Source organism: Nothobranchius furzeri, chromosome 12 (assembly GCF_043380555.1).
Source record: "Nothobranchius furzeri strain GRZ-AD chromosome 12, NfurGRZ-RIMD1, whole genome shotgun sequence".
Lineage (NCBI taxonomy): Eukaryota > Metazoa > Chordata > Actinopteri > Cyprinodontiformes > Nothobranchiidae > Nothobranchius > Nothobranchius furzeri.
Window position 1 is genome coordinate 11602383 of NC_091752.1, and position 16592 is coordinate 11618974.

The 16592-nt window shown below is 34.7% G+C and overlaps 2 protein-coding genes across 3 annotated transcripts in view; one reads left to right on the forward strand and one right to left on the reverse strand.

Annotated features, from left to right (window-relative positions):
* LOC139062058 (spectrin alpha chain, non-erythrocytic 1-like) overlaps positions 1-16592 on the reverse strand; it is a 610856-nt gene that overhangs the window by 189676 nt on the left and 404588 nt on the right. The gene's annotated exons all lie outside the window — the stretch shown is intronic.
* The window catches only part of LOC107375791 (inositol polyphosphate-5-phosphatase A), a 302051-nt gene that overhangs the window by 141640 nt on the left and 143819 nt on the right, over positions 1-16592 (forward strand). For both annotated transcript variants that reach the window (XM_070542253.1, XM_070542252.1), the window contains exons 3-4: positions 3949-4049; positions 4387-4474. In XM_070542253.1, coding sequence (XP_070398354.1) covers positions 3949-4049; positions 4387-4474 — 189 coding nt within the window. The remainder of the gene's footprint in view (positions 1-3948; positions 4050-4386; positions 4475-16592) is intronic.

The following is a 16592-nucleotide window of genomic DNA, read 5'->3' on the forward strand; positions in this document are numbered from 1 at the left end:
TTTGTAGCTAAGGAACCTCATGATGAGAGTTCTGGGCCGTGTCTCCGCGTCCCCCTTTGGACCGATGCGGTGCGCCCTCTCCAGTGCTACGCTGCAGCTCTGTGTTTCCAAACCCAGCACCTCCGGGATCCACTTTTCCAGGAAAACACAAGGGTCCGGTCCCTCTGCCCCCTCCGGAAGGTTAATCAGTCTGAGATTATTCAGCCTGGTCCTAGTTTCCAGGTCGAGGATTTTATCTTCCAGTGCTGCTTTGTGTTCTTTTAGATCCTTAACGTCGGCCTGCAGGCTTTGCAGCTCGTCCTCTACTCCTGATATACGCTGCTCGGCCCGGGTCACTCGTTCAACACAGTCATTTGTTTCTTTCCGTACCTTTTCAATTGCCTCCATGACATTATCCAGTCTCGCTGAGAATTCCGATTTTAATGAGTTAATCACTGCTAGAATCTCGTTTGCTTTCTCTTCGTTCATTACCACCGTTGCTGCGTCACTCGTAGCCATTTCCTTAACTTTCAGTGTGTCGTTGCTGATCCGGAGGTCCGTCAGTTTAGGCTGTTTGGTTGCTGACTTAACCGCTGGGTCTGTCTTACGTGTTGTTGGTATCATAAAGAACTTCATCCTCTGTTATTCTTGTCTGAGTGGAGCTGTTGCCAGTGCTTTAAAGAAGAATTGGTGGCGGAGCCGTGGTGCGCCCGTCCTCTCACATGGCAGCCATAACCGGAAGTCCACGATGGCCTTTTTCTGGTAGACATTCTGCAATATTTTTAGACAATTTCATCCGCTCTTCTTCAGCAGTCTTTTCAAACTCACACGACCGCTGTCGCTGCTGGGGTGGGGGGGTGGGGGGGGTGGCAACAAGGCAATGAAGCGCTGTGATAGCAGGGACCAACTACTTCGGTAATACGAAGAGAAAATAAACATTCCTCTCTACAATAGAATAAATCTATTGTATTTTTTCCAGCCTTGTATTTTATATAAGGCTTATATATTGCCACATACTAGTCATCTAACGTATCTTATTTTTATTTTCCTAATACTGTCGGCTTTGGAAAGGATCAAAACACAAAAGTGTAAAACTCAAAAGTATTTTAATGCCAAAAATCAGGTGACAGAAATAAAAACTGGTAGCTAGGATGCTGAAACTGCAGAGTATGACTGAAACGGAACCATATACACTGAGGAGTGAGAGATGATAGAGGACTAGTTATGAGGAGGAGCTGTGAGTGGGAGCGGAGTACAGTAGGGGAACATGGGAGGAACTATAAATGAAAATAATTTAAAAGAAGAAGAAAGAAACCTAAAAGGGAAAGAAGAATAACTAGAAAAAAAACCTGACAACAAACGGAGTAGAAAATTCAGTGGAAGGAAAAAAAAAAGACTTGAATACTAAATGAGAAAACCTTAACAGCTGGGGAACCAAACAAAAACAGAGCCATTGGTTTTGAGCCACAATGTCTGATATCATTTATTTACATGATGATTTTTAAACTTTAAGTATAAAAATGCAACAAGGCACAATTTTACTGAGTGGTGGAATATTACTTTAAGTTAAAATGTATTTGTGGAAACCACAGTTTGCAAGAAAAAACTTGAATGTTAGATTTATGCTATGACTGAGTTTGCGTGTTCTGTTGTTTTTGAGATCTGCTAAATAAATTTTATTTGCATTACTTGGAACCCTAGTGAGTTATTGAGACAGTTCTTTGGTGTGTAATAGAGAAATAAGTTTGCATCAAAAAGGCAGAGAATGAAGGGTTTAATCTTAAGAAAATTTTTATTTTTATTTCTTTTTTTTTTGAGGGAGATTTATCGGCCATTATATCGGCTATCGGCCTTTGTTAAATGTTTTATATTGGTATGGGTCCCAAAAAAGCACATCGGTTGGGCCCTAATCTTTTCCTTTGACCTCCTGTCAAAGCCTTTCTGCAACGCTGCGGCTGATACCAGACAACCGGCTCTTCTAAAGCCTGATTCATGTTTCTCCGTCAGCTCCGCAAGGGACAGACACGCACGGATTGACGGAAGCATTTTGCTCTCATACTTCTCCGCCTCCTGGAGAGTGTTGCAAAGCAATTCCCCGGCAGGACAACAGAGGGCGTAGCGCTGTTCTGTGGTATCCTGTCATGTATCGGTCCAAGATAGTGTGTTTATATTGTATTTTTTTGTACATAAGAGACTTAACACAAACAAATTTGTCTCTCATTCTCCTCCACCTTTTCATGCGCTCGCCACCTCTAAACCCACGTTTCCTGTAATTTCCTTCTACAAATAAAATGCTTGCTGCGTATCTTTTCACTCCACCAGTCACAGGGGAATTAAACGTTCATATTTTAGAATTTTTTCGCGAGGTATTCTTCAAGCTGCTCCGTGTCTGCCGCTAGTTATCCTCGACTCTTTTTATGTTTTTGAGGGCGGAATGGCGGCGGTGTAGACGACAGCTGTGTCCTGACCAATCACAAGCTTGCGTTGTCCGTCTCGACTGATGGATGTTTAGAAAAGAGAGCTCGACTCCGTCCGTCCTTGCGGAGCTCTCCAGCAAGCCTGGAAGGACGTTGCGTGTCTCCGCACTGACGCAGACGGAGAAGCATAAATCAGGCTTAAGAGCCAAGCAAACATCAACCTTGGATGCAAACAAGCATTCCAGCTTCCTGCCTTCACCTGGAGGGATCTCAGACTGGATGGGTCCTATCGGAACTATCTACGGGTTCCCAATATCAGAGTTCACTCCACCGGCAGTGACCATCGACTCCCCGGATCAAACGAGAACCTCCACACCAAGGGTGCGTAGACTTGGCATGACAAATTGCGTCTGATGCAGTTTTTAATAAACAACTCTAGTTTATAACAAACAACAAATTCTTTTACACCCAGATTTCACAATTTCCCTCAGATACAAAGAACGGTTGCCACAACATCTAGCTTCCCTCACAACACCTCACATCCACCACACCACATCTCATTATTCTTATCTTGTCATGTATAAATTATTAGTTTAGGAAAAATAATTAAATCCATTTTATGACTCTGTCTGAATTAATAAGAAGTGTGTGTATGGTCCCTGAAGAAGCAAAGAACCCTAGAATCCTCAGATTAAACATTCAAAGATCAATCAGGTTGATATTTCATATTTATGTGGAATTTATTTATGTGGACTCCAGATCCAACGACCTTGTCATCTGTAGCTTTCCTTGAAGTTTCAGTGGGTGACTTGTCTGCAAGACACCCAGTGTTTGTGTCTGACATCGAGGATTTTCAATTTTCTGCTGGGCAACGACCTGCTCAAGCGCTGTAAGCCTATCTTTCCACTTGGTGGATGGAGACTCAGGACCCAGTAGACTCAACTGCTGCCCATGGAGCTCCACCAGGGTGTGATGCCAATCATTGCCTCAGTCTGGTTGAAATAAGTCTCCACCCATGCCTGGACTCCCACTTTAAACTTGAAATTTGCCGCTGAAGTAGCTGCTGGGTCCTGATCTGCCATCCTTTTGAAAATACTGTGCTGTATTCTGGGAAATGTTGAATGTCGCCGGTAATCCGTTCTGGTCATCATATCCCAGAGCAAAAACAAATGTGACAAACTATCAGAGGCTTCAGAAGCACATCTGACTGATGACACAATGTTCTGCCATAATGCTAACGCAGAAACACCGGAGTCTGCGTTGACCTCCTTGTGAAACGTCACCAGCTGCCCAGGGCGTAGACCGGAAGCTCGTTTCTGTTTTTAGTCACAAACATCAGATTTTCTTAAAATTCCAACTGTGAAAATCCCAAAATGTTTTTCCTCTGAGGTTTTTATACTTCACGTGCCATTCAAAGGAATTGTGCCTCTGGCCAATGTCTTAAAGCCTGAAATTAACACGACTTTCAGATTTAAGTGTCTGTCCGTCATCACCTCTGACCCGTTTCTTCTTCTCTGACCCATTTCTGGTCTGTTTCCTGTTCTTGTTGCAGACTGTTCAAACACACAATCCACACTTTCTGGCGGTTCACTGTCAGGAGGTGGGGGGGAAGAACTACGAGGCCTCCATGTCCCATGTGGATAGTTTTATCAAGTAAGTTCCTCTAAATGGTTTTGACTTCACCGATGTGACCTACATTGTTTTTCCCTACAAACATTTATTCTTTACGTTTTCTTGTTCCTACCGATTGGCTGTAGCTCAGCGTCATCATCCATAGGGTTCTGCAAATCTGTTCTAAAAATCGTTGGGGGAAAGTTTTGACGGCAGACTGGATTGAATGATAAAATACGAGTATTCACTAACTGCAGGTGCCTTGGGATGAAGTCTGTTTCTGTAGCTTTTAGAGTCCTGAAAAGGTGCCTGTTTGGTTCTTAGGTCAGGTTAGATCTTACTGGCTTTGATTCAGTTCTGTCTGCTTGGTGTCTGTCAGGGAGCTGCTGTCCAGTGATGCCATGAAGGACTTCAGCAGAGCTCGAATCTACCTCGATGAGAACTACAAATCCCAGGAACACTTTACAGTAAGTGCTGCTCATTCTCCCAGAGATGGTTTGTCCTGCAGATGGGACATGTTGGGGTGGGGTCAGTAAGTAAGTTACGCTTTATTTGTATACCGCCTTTGAAGGTAAAAGCCACAAAGCACTTCACATAAAAGAAAATAAAAATAACTAACAGTCAGGTACAAGAAATAAATATCAAACAGAATCAATAAACAGGAGCTGCTTTATAAAAGAGGTCACCAAGTCCTCAGATAGAGGAAGAGAACTCCAGAGTCTAGCAGCCACGGAGGAAAAGGCTCGGTCTCCTTTAGTCCCAGGTCTGGCTTTTGGGACAAAGAGCAGGCCTTTGTCGGAAGACCTCGAGGACCTGGATGGAGTGTACGGTTGCAGATATCTACTAATGTACAGTGACGCTGCATTAACAGAGGTGTGAGCCATGCATCTGTACCGTCTGCAGCCGGTTTAAGGAGGTTTTTGATAAACTCGTGAAAAGAGCGTTACAGAAATCCAAGCGATACGAAACAAATGCATTCATTAATGTTTCCGTTTCTGGACGAGAAACAATGGAGCCAAGCTTGGCGATCCTTCTGAGGTGGTGGAAACAGGAGCTCACATGACTGTCAGGGACGAAAGCTGAATCAAAGGTTATTCCGAGGTTTTTAACGGAGGATTTAGCTAGGGCACTCAGAGGTCCAAGGATCTCCTTCACCTCTGCAGTTGTTTCTTCAGGGGCAAAGATGATTTCTCCTCATTGAGTTGAAGAAAATTCCTGATTCACCTTTCAGGTAAAAAATACGTTCAGAATCGTTTGCAAAACCCCATTCAGACCAGAGCAATCGATGTGATCAGCTTTAGCCCCGCCCTCTCACTTTGAAGGGCAGGTTGACAAATGAAATGAATTGCTGAAGAACTCAAACCAATAATTTTTAATGAAATAAACATTTTATGTTTGAAACTTCATTCATTATTTATGTATTTATTATTGATTTTATGTATTTGTTTATTGCTTTAATTATTTATTGTATTTTCTTTTATGGCTCTCTGTAGTTGAGCTGCTTTAAGTGATTCTGTATTCTTAAAACAAAAAAAGTCAGATTTTTCAGGTAGAACCCCACATGAGGTCCAAACTGGAGGAGGTCCAGAGGTTCTGAATTCCTACCTTCTGAAGAACACCAGGCACACGTAGTCAAACCCTCATAAAGCTTTTCTATTTGCAACAAGAATGAAAGGTTCTTAGAAGTGCTTGGAATGCTTGTGGAACAAAAATGTTTCCTGTGAGGAGACATGGAGGTGCAGAAAGGGGCGGGACTAAAAAACTTGCCTGTTGATTACCTCAGATCCAACTTCATGACCTGAGGAAACAACCTGTCAGTCATTCTGTGTTTGAGGCTCTGACATAAAAAGATCTGGTAATACTGATGAACCCCAGAGCTTTCGCGAGGACGATTAAAAACTCCTTTCATTAGGATAGTATGAGTCAAAACGAGAGGGAAACTTAAGGTTTATGTCAGCTGCTCCGGAGATCTATAAAGTTAAACAGTGTTGGTCGGTGCTTCAGAAACCAGCTCTGCAGAAACACACCCTGTGCTGCTAAAATCTGAGCTGCAGATCTCACAAGTGATCTCACGTAGTGAAGGGGTCCGGCCACCAGGGGGCGAGGTATCCTCAGCTTTGGGTGTGTTGCTATGGAAACCAGTTAATTGGTTCATTAATAATGATCAGAGCTGATTTGGTTATCATGGATTCTCGCATGAAGCTCTCATTGCTGACCTGTTTAATTGTTTCTGTCTGGAAAAGACCAAATCTGGTCTCCACACAAAGTTCTGCAGTTAGTAATTCCACAGTGGAGTCGGTGTGCAGAGCTGCAGAAATGGCACGCATCATTAATGTTAATTCATTATTTTTATTTAGCAACATTTTACAAAAGCTAAAGGTGAAGAAAGAACAAGCCTCTAGAATGCAAACTTTGCTGTTTCAGTTAAAGTTTTCTTAATGATCCTGAGTTAAATGGATCCAAACTGCCTTCATGATGCAACTAAACATGTAAATGAGTCAAATTAACATGTAAATGAGTCAAATAAACGTGTAAATTTGTCAACTAAATGTGTAAATGAGGAAAAAAAACATGTAAATGAGGAAAATAAACAGTAAACGAGTCAAATAAATGTGTAAATGAGGAAAATAAACGTGTGAATGAAGAAAATAAACATGTAAATGAGGTAAACATGTAAATGATTCAGATAAACGTGTAAATGAATTAAATAAATGTGTAAATGAGTCAAATAAAAGTGTAAATGGGTCAAATAAATGTGTAAATGAGTCAAATAAACGTGTAAATGAGTCAAATTAACCAGTAAATGAGAAAAATTAACGTGTAAGTGAGAAGAATAAACATGTAAATGAGGAAAATAAGCGTGTGAATGAGTCAAACGTGTAAATGAGGAAAATAAATGTGTAAACGAGGAAAATAAACACGTAAATGAGGAAAATAAATGTGTAAATGAGTCAAATTAACATGTAAATGAGTCAAATGTGTAAATGAGGAAAATAGACGTGTAAATGAGTCAAATAAACATGTAAATGAGTCAAATAAACGTGTAAATGAGTCAAACGTGTAATTGAGTCAAATAAACGTGTAAATGAGGAAAATAAACATGTAAATGAGGAAAATAAACATGTAAATGAGTCAAATAAATGTGTAAATGAATTAAATTAACATGTAAATGAGTCAAATAAACGTGTAAATGAGTCAAATAAATGGGTCAAATAAATGTGTAAATGAGTGAAATAAACGTGTAAATGAGGAAAATAAACATGTAAATGAGTCAAATAAACGTGTAAATGAGTCAAAAAAACATGTAAATGAGTCAAATAAACCTGTAAATGAGGAAAATAAGCGTGTAAATGAGTCAAACATGTAAATGAGGAAAATAAACGTGTAAATGAGGAAAATAAACGTGTATATGAGTCAAATAAATGTGTCAATGAGGAAAATAAACGTATAAATGAGTCAAATGAACGTGTAAATGAGGAAAATAAACATGTAAATGGGTCTAATAAACGTGTAAATGAGTCAAATAAATGTGTAAGTGATGAAAATAAAGGTGTAAATGAGGAAAATAAATGTGTAAATGAGGGAAGAAACGTGTAAATGAGGAAAATAATAAACGTGTAAACGAGGAAAATAAACGTGTAAATGAGGAAAATAAATGTGTAAATGAGGAAAATAAATGTGTAAGTGAGGAAAATAAACGTGTAAATGAGTCAAATAAATGTGTAAATGAGGAAAATAAACGTGTAAATCAGGAAAATAAACGCGTAAACGAGGAAAATAAATGTGTAAATGAGTCAAATAAACGTGTAAATGAGTCAAAGAAATGTGTAAATGAGTCAAATAAACGTGTAAATGAGGAAAATAAACGTGTCAATCAGGAAAATAAACGTGTAAATGAGGAAAATAAACGTGTAAATGAGGAAAATAAATGTGTAAATGAGTCAAATAAATGTGTTAATGAGTCAAATAAATGTGTAAATGAGTCAAAAGAACGTGTTAATGAGTCAAATAAATGTGTAAATGAGGGAAATAAATGTGTAAATGAGTCAAACGTGTAAATGAGGAAAATAAACATGTCAATCAGGAAAATAAACGTGAAAATGAGGAAAATAAACGTGTAAATGAGGAAAATAAATGTGTAAATGAGGAAAATAAACTTGTAAATGAGTCAAATAAATGTGTCAGTGGGTCAGATAAACGTGTAAATGGGTCAAATAAATGTGTAAATGATTCAAATTAACATGTAAATGAGTCAAATAAACATGTAAATGAGGAAAATAAACGCGTAAATGAGGAAAATTGATGTGTAAATGAGGAAAATAAACATGTAAATGAGGAAAATTGATGTGCAAATGAGGAAAATAGATGTGTAAGTGAGGAAAATTAACGTGTGAATGAGAAAAATACATGTAAATGAGTCAAACAAACATGTAAATGAGGAAAATAAATGTGTAAATGAGGAAAATAAACATGTAAATGATTCAAATAAACATGTAAATGAGTTAAATAAACTTGTAAATGAGCCAAATCAACGTGTAAATGGGTCAAATTAATGTGTAAATGAGTCAAAGAAACGTGTAAATGAGTCAAACGTGTAAATGAGGAAAATAAACGTGTAAATGAGGAAAATAAATGTGTAAATGAGGAAAATAAACGTGTAAATGAGTCAAATAAATGTGTCAATGGGTCAAATAAACGTGTAAATGAGTCAAATAAACGTGTAAATGAGTCAAACGTGTAAATGAGGAAAATAAGCGTGTAAATGAGTCAAACGTGTAAATGGGGAAAATAAACGTGTAAATGAGTCAAATAAATGTGTTAATGAGTCAAATAAACATGTAAATGAGTCAAACGTGTAAATGAGTGAAATAAAAGTTTTAATGGGTCAAATAAATGTGTAAATGAGTCAAATTAACCAGTAAATGAGGACAATTAACGTGTGAGAAAAATAAACATATAAATGAGGAAAATAAGCGTGTAAATGAGTCAAACGTGTAAATGAGGAAAATAAACGTGTAAATGAGTCAAACGTGTAAATGAGTCAAATAAACGTGTAAATGAGTCAAATAAAAGTCTAAATGGGTCAAATAAATGTGTTAATGAGTCAAATAAACGTGTAAATGAGTCAAATTAACCAGTAAATGAGGACAATTAACGTGTGAGCAAAATAAACATGTAAATGAGGAAAATAAGCGTGTAAATGAGGAAAATAAACGTGTGAATGAGTCAAATGAATGTGTAAATTAGGAAAATAAACGTGTAAATGAGGAAAATAAACGTGTAAATGAGGAAAATAATCGTGTAATTGAGGAAAATAAACATGTAAATGGGTCTAATAAACATGTAAATGAGTCAAATAAATGTGTAAATGGGTCAAATAAATGTGTAAATGAGGAAAATAAACGTGTAAATGAGTCAACTAAACGAGTAACTGAGGAAAATAAACGTGTAAATGGGTCTAATAAACGTGTAAATGAGGAAAATAAACATGTAAATAGGTCTAATAAACGTGTAAATGAGTCAAATAAACGTGTAAACGAGGAAAATAAATGTGTAAATGAGGAAATTAAACGTGTAAATGAGGAAAATAAATGTGTAAATGAGGAAAATAAACATGTAAATGAGTCAAATAAGTGTAAATGCGGAAAATAAATGTGTAAATGCGGAAAATAAATGTGTAAATGAGGAAAATAAATGTGTAAATGAGGAAAATTAATGTGTAAGTGAGGAAAATAAACATGTAAATGAGTCAAATAAATGTGTAAATGAGGAAAATAAATATGTAAATCATGAAAATAAACGTGTAAATGAGGAAAGTAAACGTGTAAATTAGTCAAATAAACGTGTAAATGAGTCAAAGAAATGTGTAAATGAGTCAAATAAATGTGTAAATGAGGAAAATAAAACGTGTCAGTCAGGAAAATAAACGTGTAAATGAGGAAAATAAACGTGTAAATGAGGAAAATAAATGTGTAAATGAGTCAAATAAATGTGTAAATGAGTCAAATAAATGTGTAAATGAGTCAAATGAACGTGTAAATGAGTCAAATAAATGTGTAAATGAGTCAAATAAAGTGTAAATGAGTCAAATAAACGTGTAAATGAGGAAAATAAACGTGTAAATGAGTCAAATAAATGTGTAAATGAGTCAAATAAACGTGTAAATGAGGAAAATAAACGTGTAAATGGGTCTAATAAACGTGTAAATGAGTCAAATACATGTGTAAATGAGTCAAATAAACGTGTAAATGAGGAAAACAAACGTGTAAATGAGGAAAATAAACGTGTATATGAGTCAAATAAACATGTAAATGAGTCAAATAAACGTGTAAATGAGTCAAACGTGTAATTGAGTCAAATAAACGTGTAAATGAGGAAAATAAACATGTAAATGAGGAAAATAAACATGTAAATGAGTCAAATAAATGTGTAAATGAATTAAATTAACATGTGAATGAGTCAAATAAACGTGTAAATGAGTCAAATAAATGGGTCAAATAAATGTGTAAATGAGTGAAATAAACGTGTAAATGAGGAAAATAAACATGTAAATGAGTCAAATAAACGTGTAAATGAGTCAAATAAACATGTAAATGAGTCAAATAAACCTGTAAATGAGGAAAATAAGCGTGTAAATGAGTCAAACATGTAAATGAGGAAAATAAACGTGTAAATGAGGAAAATAAACGTGTATATGAGTCAAATAAATGTGTCAATGAGGAAAATAAACGTATAAATGAGTCAAATGAACGTGTAAATGAGGAAAATAAACATGTAAATGGGTCTAATAAACGTGTAAATGAGTGAAATAAATGTGTAATTGATGAAAATAAAGGTGTAAATGAGGAAAATAAATGTGTAAATGAGGGAAGAAACGTGTAAATGAGGAAAATAATAAACGTGTAAACGAGGAAAATAAACGTGTAAATGAGGAAAATAAATGTGTAAATGAGGAAAATAAATGTGTAAATGAGGAAAATAAATGTGTAAGTGAGGAAAATAAACGTGTAAATGAGTCAAATAAATGTGTAAATGAGGAAAATAAACGTGTAAATCAGGAAAATAAACGTGTAAACGAGGAAAATAAATGTGTAAATGAGTCAAATAAACGTGTAAATGAGTCAAAGAAATGTGTAAATGAGTCAAATAAACGTGTAAATGAGGAAAATAAACGTGCCAATCAGGAAAATAAACGTGTAAATGAGGAAAATAAACGTGTAAATGAGGAAAATAAATGTGTAAATGAGTCAAATAAATGTGTAAATGAGTCAAATAAATGTGTAAATGAGTCAAAAGAACGTGTTAATGAGTCAAATAAATGTGTAAATGAGGGAAATAAATGTGTAAATGAGTCAAATAAACTTGTAAATGAGGAAAATAAACATGTCAATCAGGAAAATAAACGTGAAAATGAGGAAAATAAACGTGTAAATGAGGAAAATAAATGTGTAAATGAGGAAAATAAACTTGTAAATGAGTCAAATAAATGTGTCAGTGGGTCAAATAAACGTGTAAATGGGTCAAATAAATGTGTAAATGATTCAAATTAACATGTAAATGAGTCAAATAAACATGTAAATGAGGAAAATAAACGCGTAAATGAGGAAAATTGATGTGTAAATGAGGAAAATAAACATGTAAATGAGGAAAATTGATGTGCAAATGAGGAAAATAGATGTGTAAGTGAGGAAAATTAACGTGTGAATGAGAAAAATACATGTAAATGAGTCAAACAAACATGTAAATGAGGAAAATAAATGTGTAAATGAGGAAAATAAACATGTAAATGATTCAAATAAACATGTCAATGGGTCAAATAAACGTGTAAATGAGTCAAATAAACGTGTAAATGAGTCAAACGTGTAAATGAGGAAAATAAACGTGTAAATGAGGAAAATAAATGTGTAAATGAGGAAAATAAACGTGTAAATGAGTCAAATAAATGTGTCAATGGGTCAAATAAACGTGTAAATGAGTCAAATAAACGTGTAAATGAGTCAAACGTGTAAATGAGGAAAATAAGCATGTAAATGAGGAAAATAAACGTGTAAATGAGTCAAATAAATGTGTTAATGAGTCAAATAAACATGTAAATGAGTCAAACGTGTAAATGAGTGAAATAAAAGTTTTAATGGGTCAAATAAATGTGTAAATGAGTCAAATTAACCAGTAAATGAGGACAATTAACGTGTGAGAAAAATAAACATATAAATGAGGAAAATAAGCGTGTAAATGAGTCAAACGTGTAAATGAGGAAAATAAACGTGTAAATGAGTCAAACGTGTAAATGAGTCAAATAAACGTGTAAATGAGTCAAATAAAAGTGTAAATGGGTCAAATAAATGTGTTAATGAGTCAAATAAACGTGTAAATGAGTCAAATTAACCAGTAAATGAGGACAATTAACGTGTGAGAAAAATAAACATGTAAATGAGGAAAATAAGCGTGTAAATGAGGAAAATAAACGTGTAAATGAGTCAAATGAACGTGTAAATTAGGAAAATAAACGTGTAAATGAGGAAAATAAACGTGTAAATGAGGAAAATAATCGTGTAATTGAGGAAAATAAACATGTAAATGGGTCTAATAAACATGTAAATGAGTCAAATAAATGTGTAAATGGGTCAAATAAATGTGTAAATGAGGAAAATAAACGTGTAAATGAGTCAAATAAACGAGTAACTGAGGAAAATAAACATGTAAATGGGTCTAATAAACGTGTAAATGAGGAAAATAAACATGTAAATGGGTCTAATAAATGTGTAAATGAGTCAAATAAACGTGTAAACGAGGAAAATAAATGTGTAAATGAGGAAATTAAATGTGTAAATGAGGAAAATAAATGTGTAAATGAGGAAAATAAACGTGTAAATGAGTCAAATAAACGTGTAAATGAGTCAAAGAAACATGTAAATGAGTCAAATAAGTGTAAATGCGGAAAATAAATGTGTAAATGAGGAAAATAAATGTGTAAATGAGGAAAATTAATGTGTAAGTGAGGAAAATAAACATGTAAATGAGTCAAATAAATGTGTAAATGAGGAAAATAAATATGTAAATCATGAAAATAAATGTGTAAATGAGGAAAGTAAACGTGTAAATTAGTCAAATAAACGTGTAAATGAGTCAAAGAAATGTGTTAATGAGTCAAATAAATGTGTAAATGAGGAAAATAAACGTGTCAGTCAGGAAAATAAACGTGTAAATGAGGAAAATAAACGTGTAAATGAGGAAAATAAATGTGTAAATGAGTCAAATAAACGTGTAAATGAGTCAAAGAAACATGTAAATGAGTCAAATAAGTGTAAATGCGGAAAATAAATGTGTAAATGAGGAAAATAAATGTGTAAATGAGGAAAATTAATGTGTAAGTGAGGAAAATAAACATGTAAATGAGTCAAATAAATGTGTAAATGAGGAAAATAAATATGTAAATCATGAAAATAAATGTGTAAATGAGGAAAGTAAACGTGTAAATTAGTCAAATAAACGTGTAAATGAGTCAAAGAAATGTGTTAATGAGTCAAATAAATGTGTAAATGAGGAAAATAAACGTGTCAGTCAGGAAAATAAACGTGTAAATGAGGAAAATAAACGTGTAAATGAGGAAAATAAATGTGTAAATGAGTCAAATAAATGTGTAAATGAGTCAAATAAATGTGTAAATGAGTCAAATGAACGTGTAAATGAGTCAAATAAATGTGTAAATGAGTCAAATAAACGTGTAAATGAGTCAAATAAACGTGTAAATGAGGAAAATAAACGTGTAAATGAGTCAAATAAATGTGTAAATGAGTCAAATAAACGTGTAAATGAGGAAAATAAACGTGTAAATGGGTCTAATAAACGTGTAAATGAGTCAAATACATGTGTAAATGAGTCAAATAAACGTGTAAATGAGGAAAACAAACGTGTAAATGAGGAAAATAAACGTGTCAGTCAGGAAAATAAACGTGTAAATGAGGAAAATAAACGTGTAAATGAGGAAAATAAATGTGTAAATGAGTCAAATAAATGTGTAAATGAGTCAAATAAATGTGTAAATGAGTCAAATGAACGTGTAAATGAGTCAAATAAATGTGTAAATGAGTCAAATAAACGTGTAAATGAGTCAAATAAACGTGTAAATGAGGAAAATAAACGTGTAAATGAGTCAAATAAATGTGTAAATGAGTCAAATAAACGTGTAAATGAGGAAAATAAACGTGTAAATGGGTCTAATAAACGTGTAAATGAGTCAAATACATGTGTAAATGAGTCAAATAAACGTGTAAATGAGGAAAACAAACGTGTAAATGAGGAAAATAAACGTGTATATGAGTCAAATAAATGTGTAAATGAGTCAAATAAATGTGTCAATGAGGAAAATAAACATGTAAATGAATCAAATAAACGTGTAAATGAGAAAAATAAATGTGTAAATGAGGAAAATAAACGTGTAAATGAGGAAAATAAATGTGTAAATGAGGAAAGAAACGTGTAAATGAGGAAAATAATAAACGTGTAAACGAGGAAAATAAACGTGTAAATGAGGAAAATAAGTGTGTAAATGAGGAAAATAAATGTGTAAATGAGTCAATTAAACGTGTCAATGGGTCAAATAAACGTGTAAATGGGTCAAATAAATGTGTAAATGATTCAAATAAACTTGCAAATGAGTCAAATTTACGTGTAAACGAGTCAAATACATGTGTAAATGAGGAAAATAAAGGTGTAAATGAGTCAAATAAACATGTAAATGAGTCAAATAAATGTTTAAATGAGTTAAATAAACATGTAAATGAGTCAAATAAACGTGTAAATAAGTCAAATAAATGTGTAAATGGGTCAAATAAACATGTAAATGAGGAAAATAAATGTGTAAATGAGCAAAATAAATGTGTAAATGAGGAAAATAAACGTGTAAATGAGGAAAATAAACATGTAAATGAGTTAACTAAACGTGTGAATGAGTCAAACGTGTAAATGAGGAAATTAAACGTCTAAATGAGTCAAATAAATGTGTAAATGAGAAAAATAAACCTGTAAATGAGGAAAATAAACGTGTAAATGAGTCAAATAAACATGCAAATGGGTCTAATGAACGTGTAAATGAGTCAAATTAACGTGTAAATGAGTCAAATAAACGTGTAAATCAGGAAAATAAACATGTAAATGGGGAAAATAAACGTGTAAATGAGGACAATAAATGTGTAAATGAGGACAATAAACGTGTGAATGAGTCAAATAAACGTGTAAATGAGGAAAATAAACGTGTGGTTGTAAAATCACCCTTTCTCCTGTAGTTTCAAGAAGTGGCCTCTAGGTGGAGCCAAATGCTCATGCATGATAGAGGGTGGCCTGTAGCTCTTGGAGCTGTGAGTCCAGGCCTGGGTGTATCAGGTAATCAGCTTTCCACTCCCCGTAGATCAGGTAAATGTTGATTTTCCGCCTGGGCATGCTGCGTTTGAGGACTGCAGCTTCACGTTGTTGTTTGGGATTACTGAGTTGTGTCTGTTTCAGTTCCTTCTGGTCGCTTCTGGGTGTTTTCACCACGCTACGCTGCATCCCCACAAATGCTCATTAATCACAGCAGCCAGCAAGTCACAATTGCTCTTTTCAGAAAAATATTCCAAACGCTGGCCTTTTGGAAACATAATTATCTGCTGTTTCCTATAAGCTGTGTTATTATCTTAGTGGTTTGTGGTTTGTTCCCTGGTGTTTGTCTGTACATTAACCTTTTGGGTTGTTTTTTGATTTAAATCAGTTTGTGCTTTTCTTTGTGACTCCGTCAGGCGAAAGAGAAACATCGGGTGTTTCCTCTAATGCGGATATCGAAATCCTGCAACAGTAAATAAGGAACGACTCTCTGGTGTTCCTCGCTGCGGGCCTGCCATTTAACTTTGATCACACCCCCCATCTTTGTTTTTTCAGCCTTCGATCGGCACTGCAGGGCTCGTTGTTTGTGGTCTGGGTCGAAATGTTTTCTGGGTTTGTGCGAGTCTGTCCTGCTTGTAAAGTTATAGTGATGTAGTTATAATAATGTTTCCTCTGAGTCCAGATTTATCGACTCACATATCTGATCATTTAATAACATTTTTGCTCAAATTATTTTTGTAATAGAAATAGAAAATTAAGGGTGCACCGATCTATCGGCCGTTCTCGCGTTTTTTTTCAAGATCTGTGAAAAACTGCAATTGGTGCACCCCTAGTTAATGTTAAATGAACATGAAACATTACCTCGTGTCCAGTTGAAGCTGGTATTGTTTTATGAGTATTCATATTGGTTTTCTCAATAAAAGGAAATTTAAACACTAACGTCATCTGCTTTTAGTTGAGACAAAATCGGTGTCGGCAAGTCAGGTTTTTCTCAAGATCGGTGATCGGCCAAAACCTGCAATCGTTGGACCCCAATCAAAATATTTAGTTTCTATTTCCTGCAAAAGGAAAGTTTTAAATGAACTCTTTATGTTATTCATGGCTGCTATTGATTATTTCAACCACTATTTCATCAATTAACTAAATATTCTGATTTGAATGATTAATTTTCTCAGAAAAATTCAAATCAACCTTTTTTTTAAGTTTGAGATTTTCTGTTGAAAACAG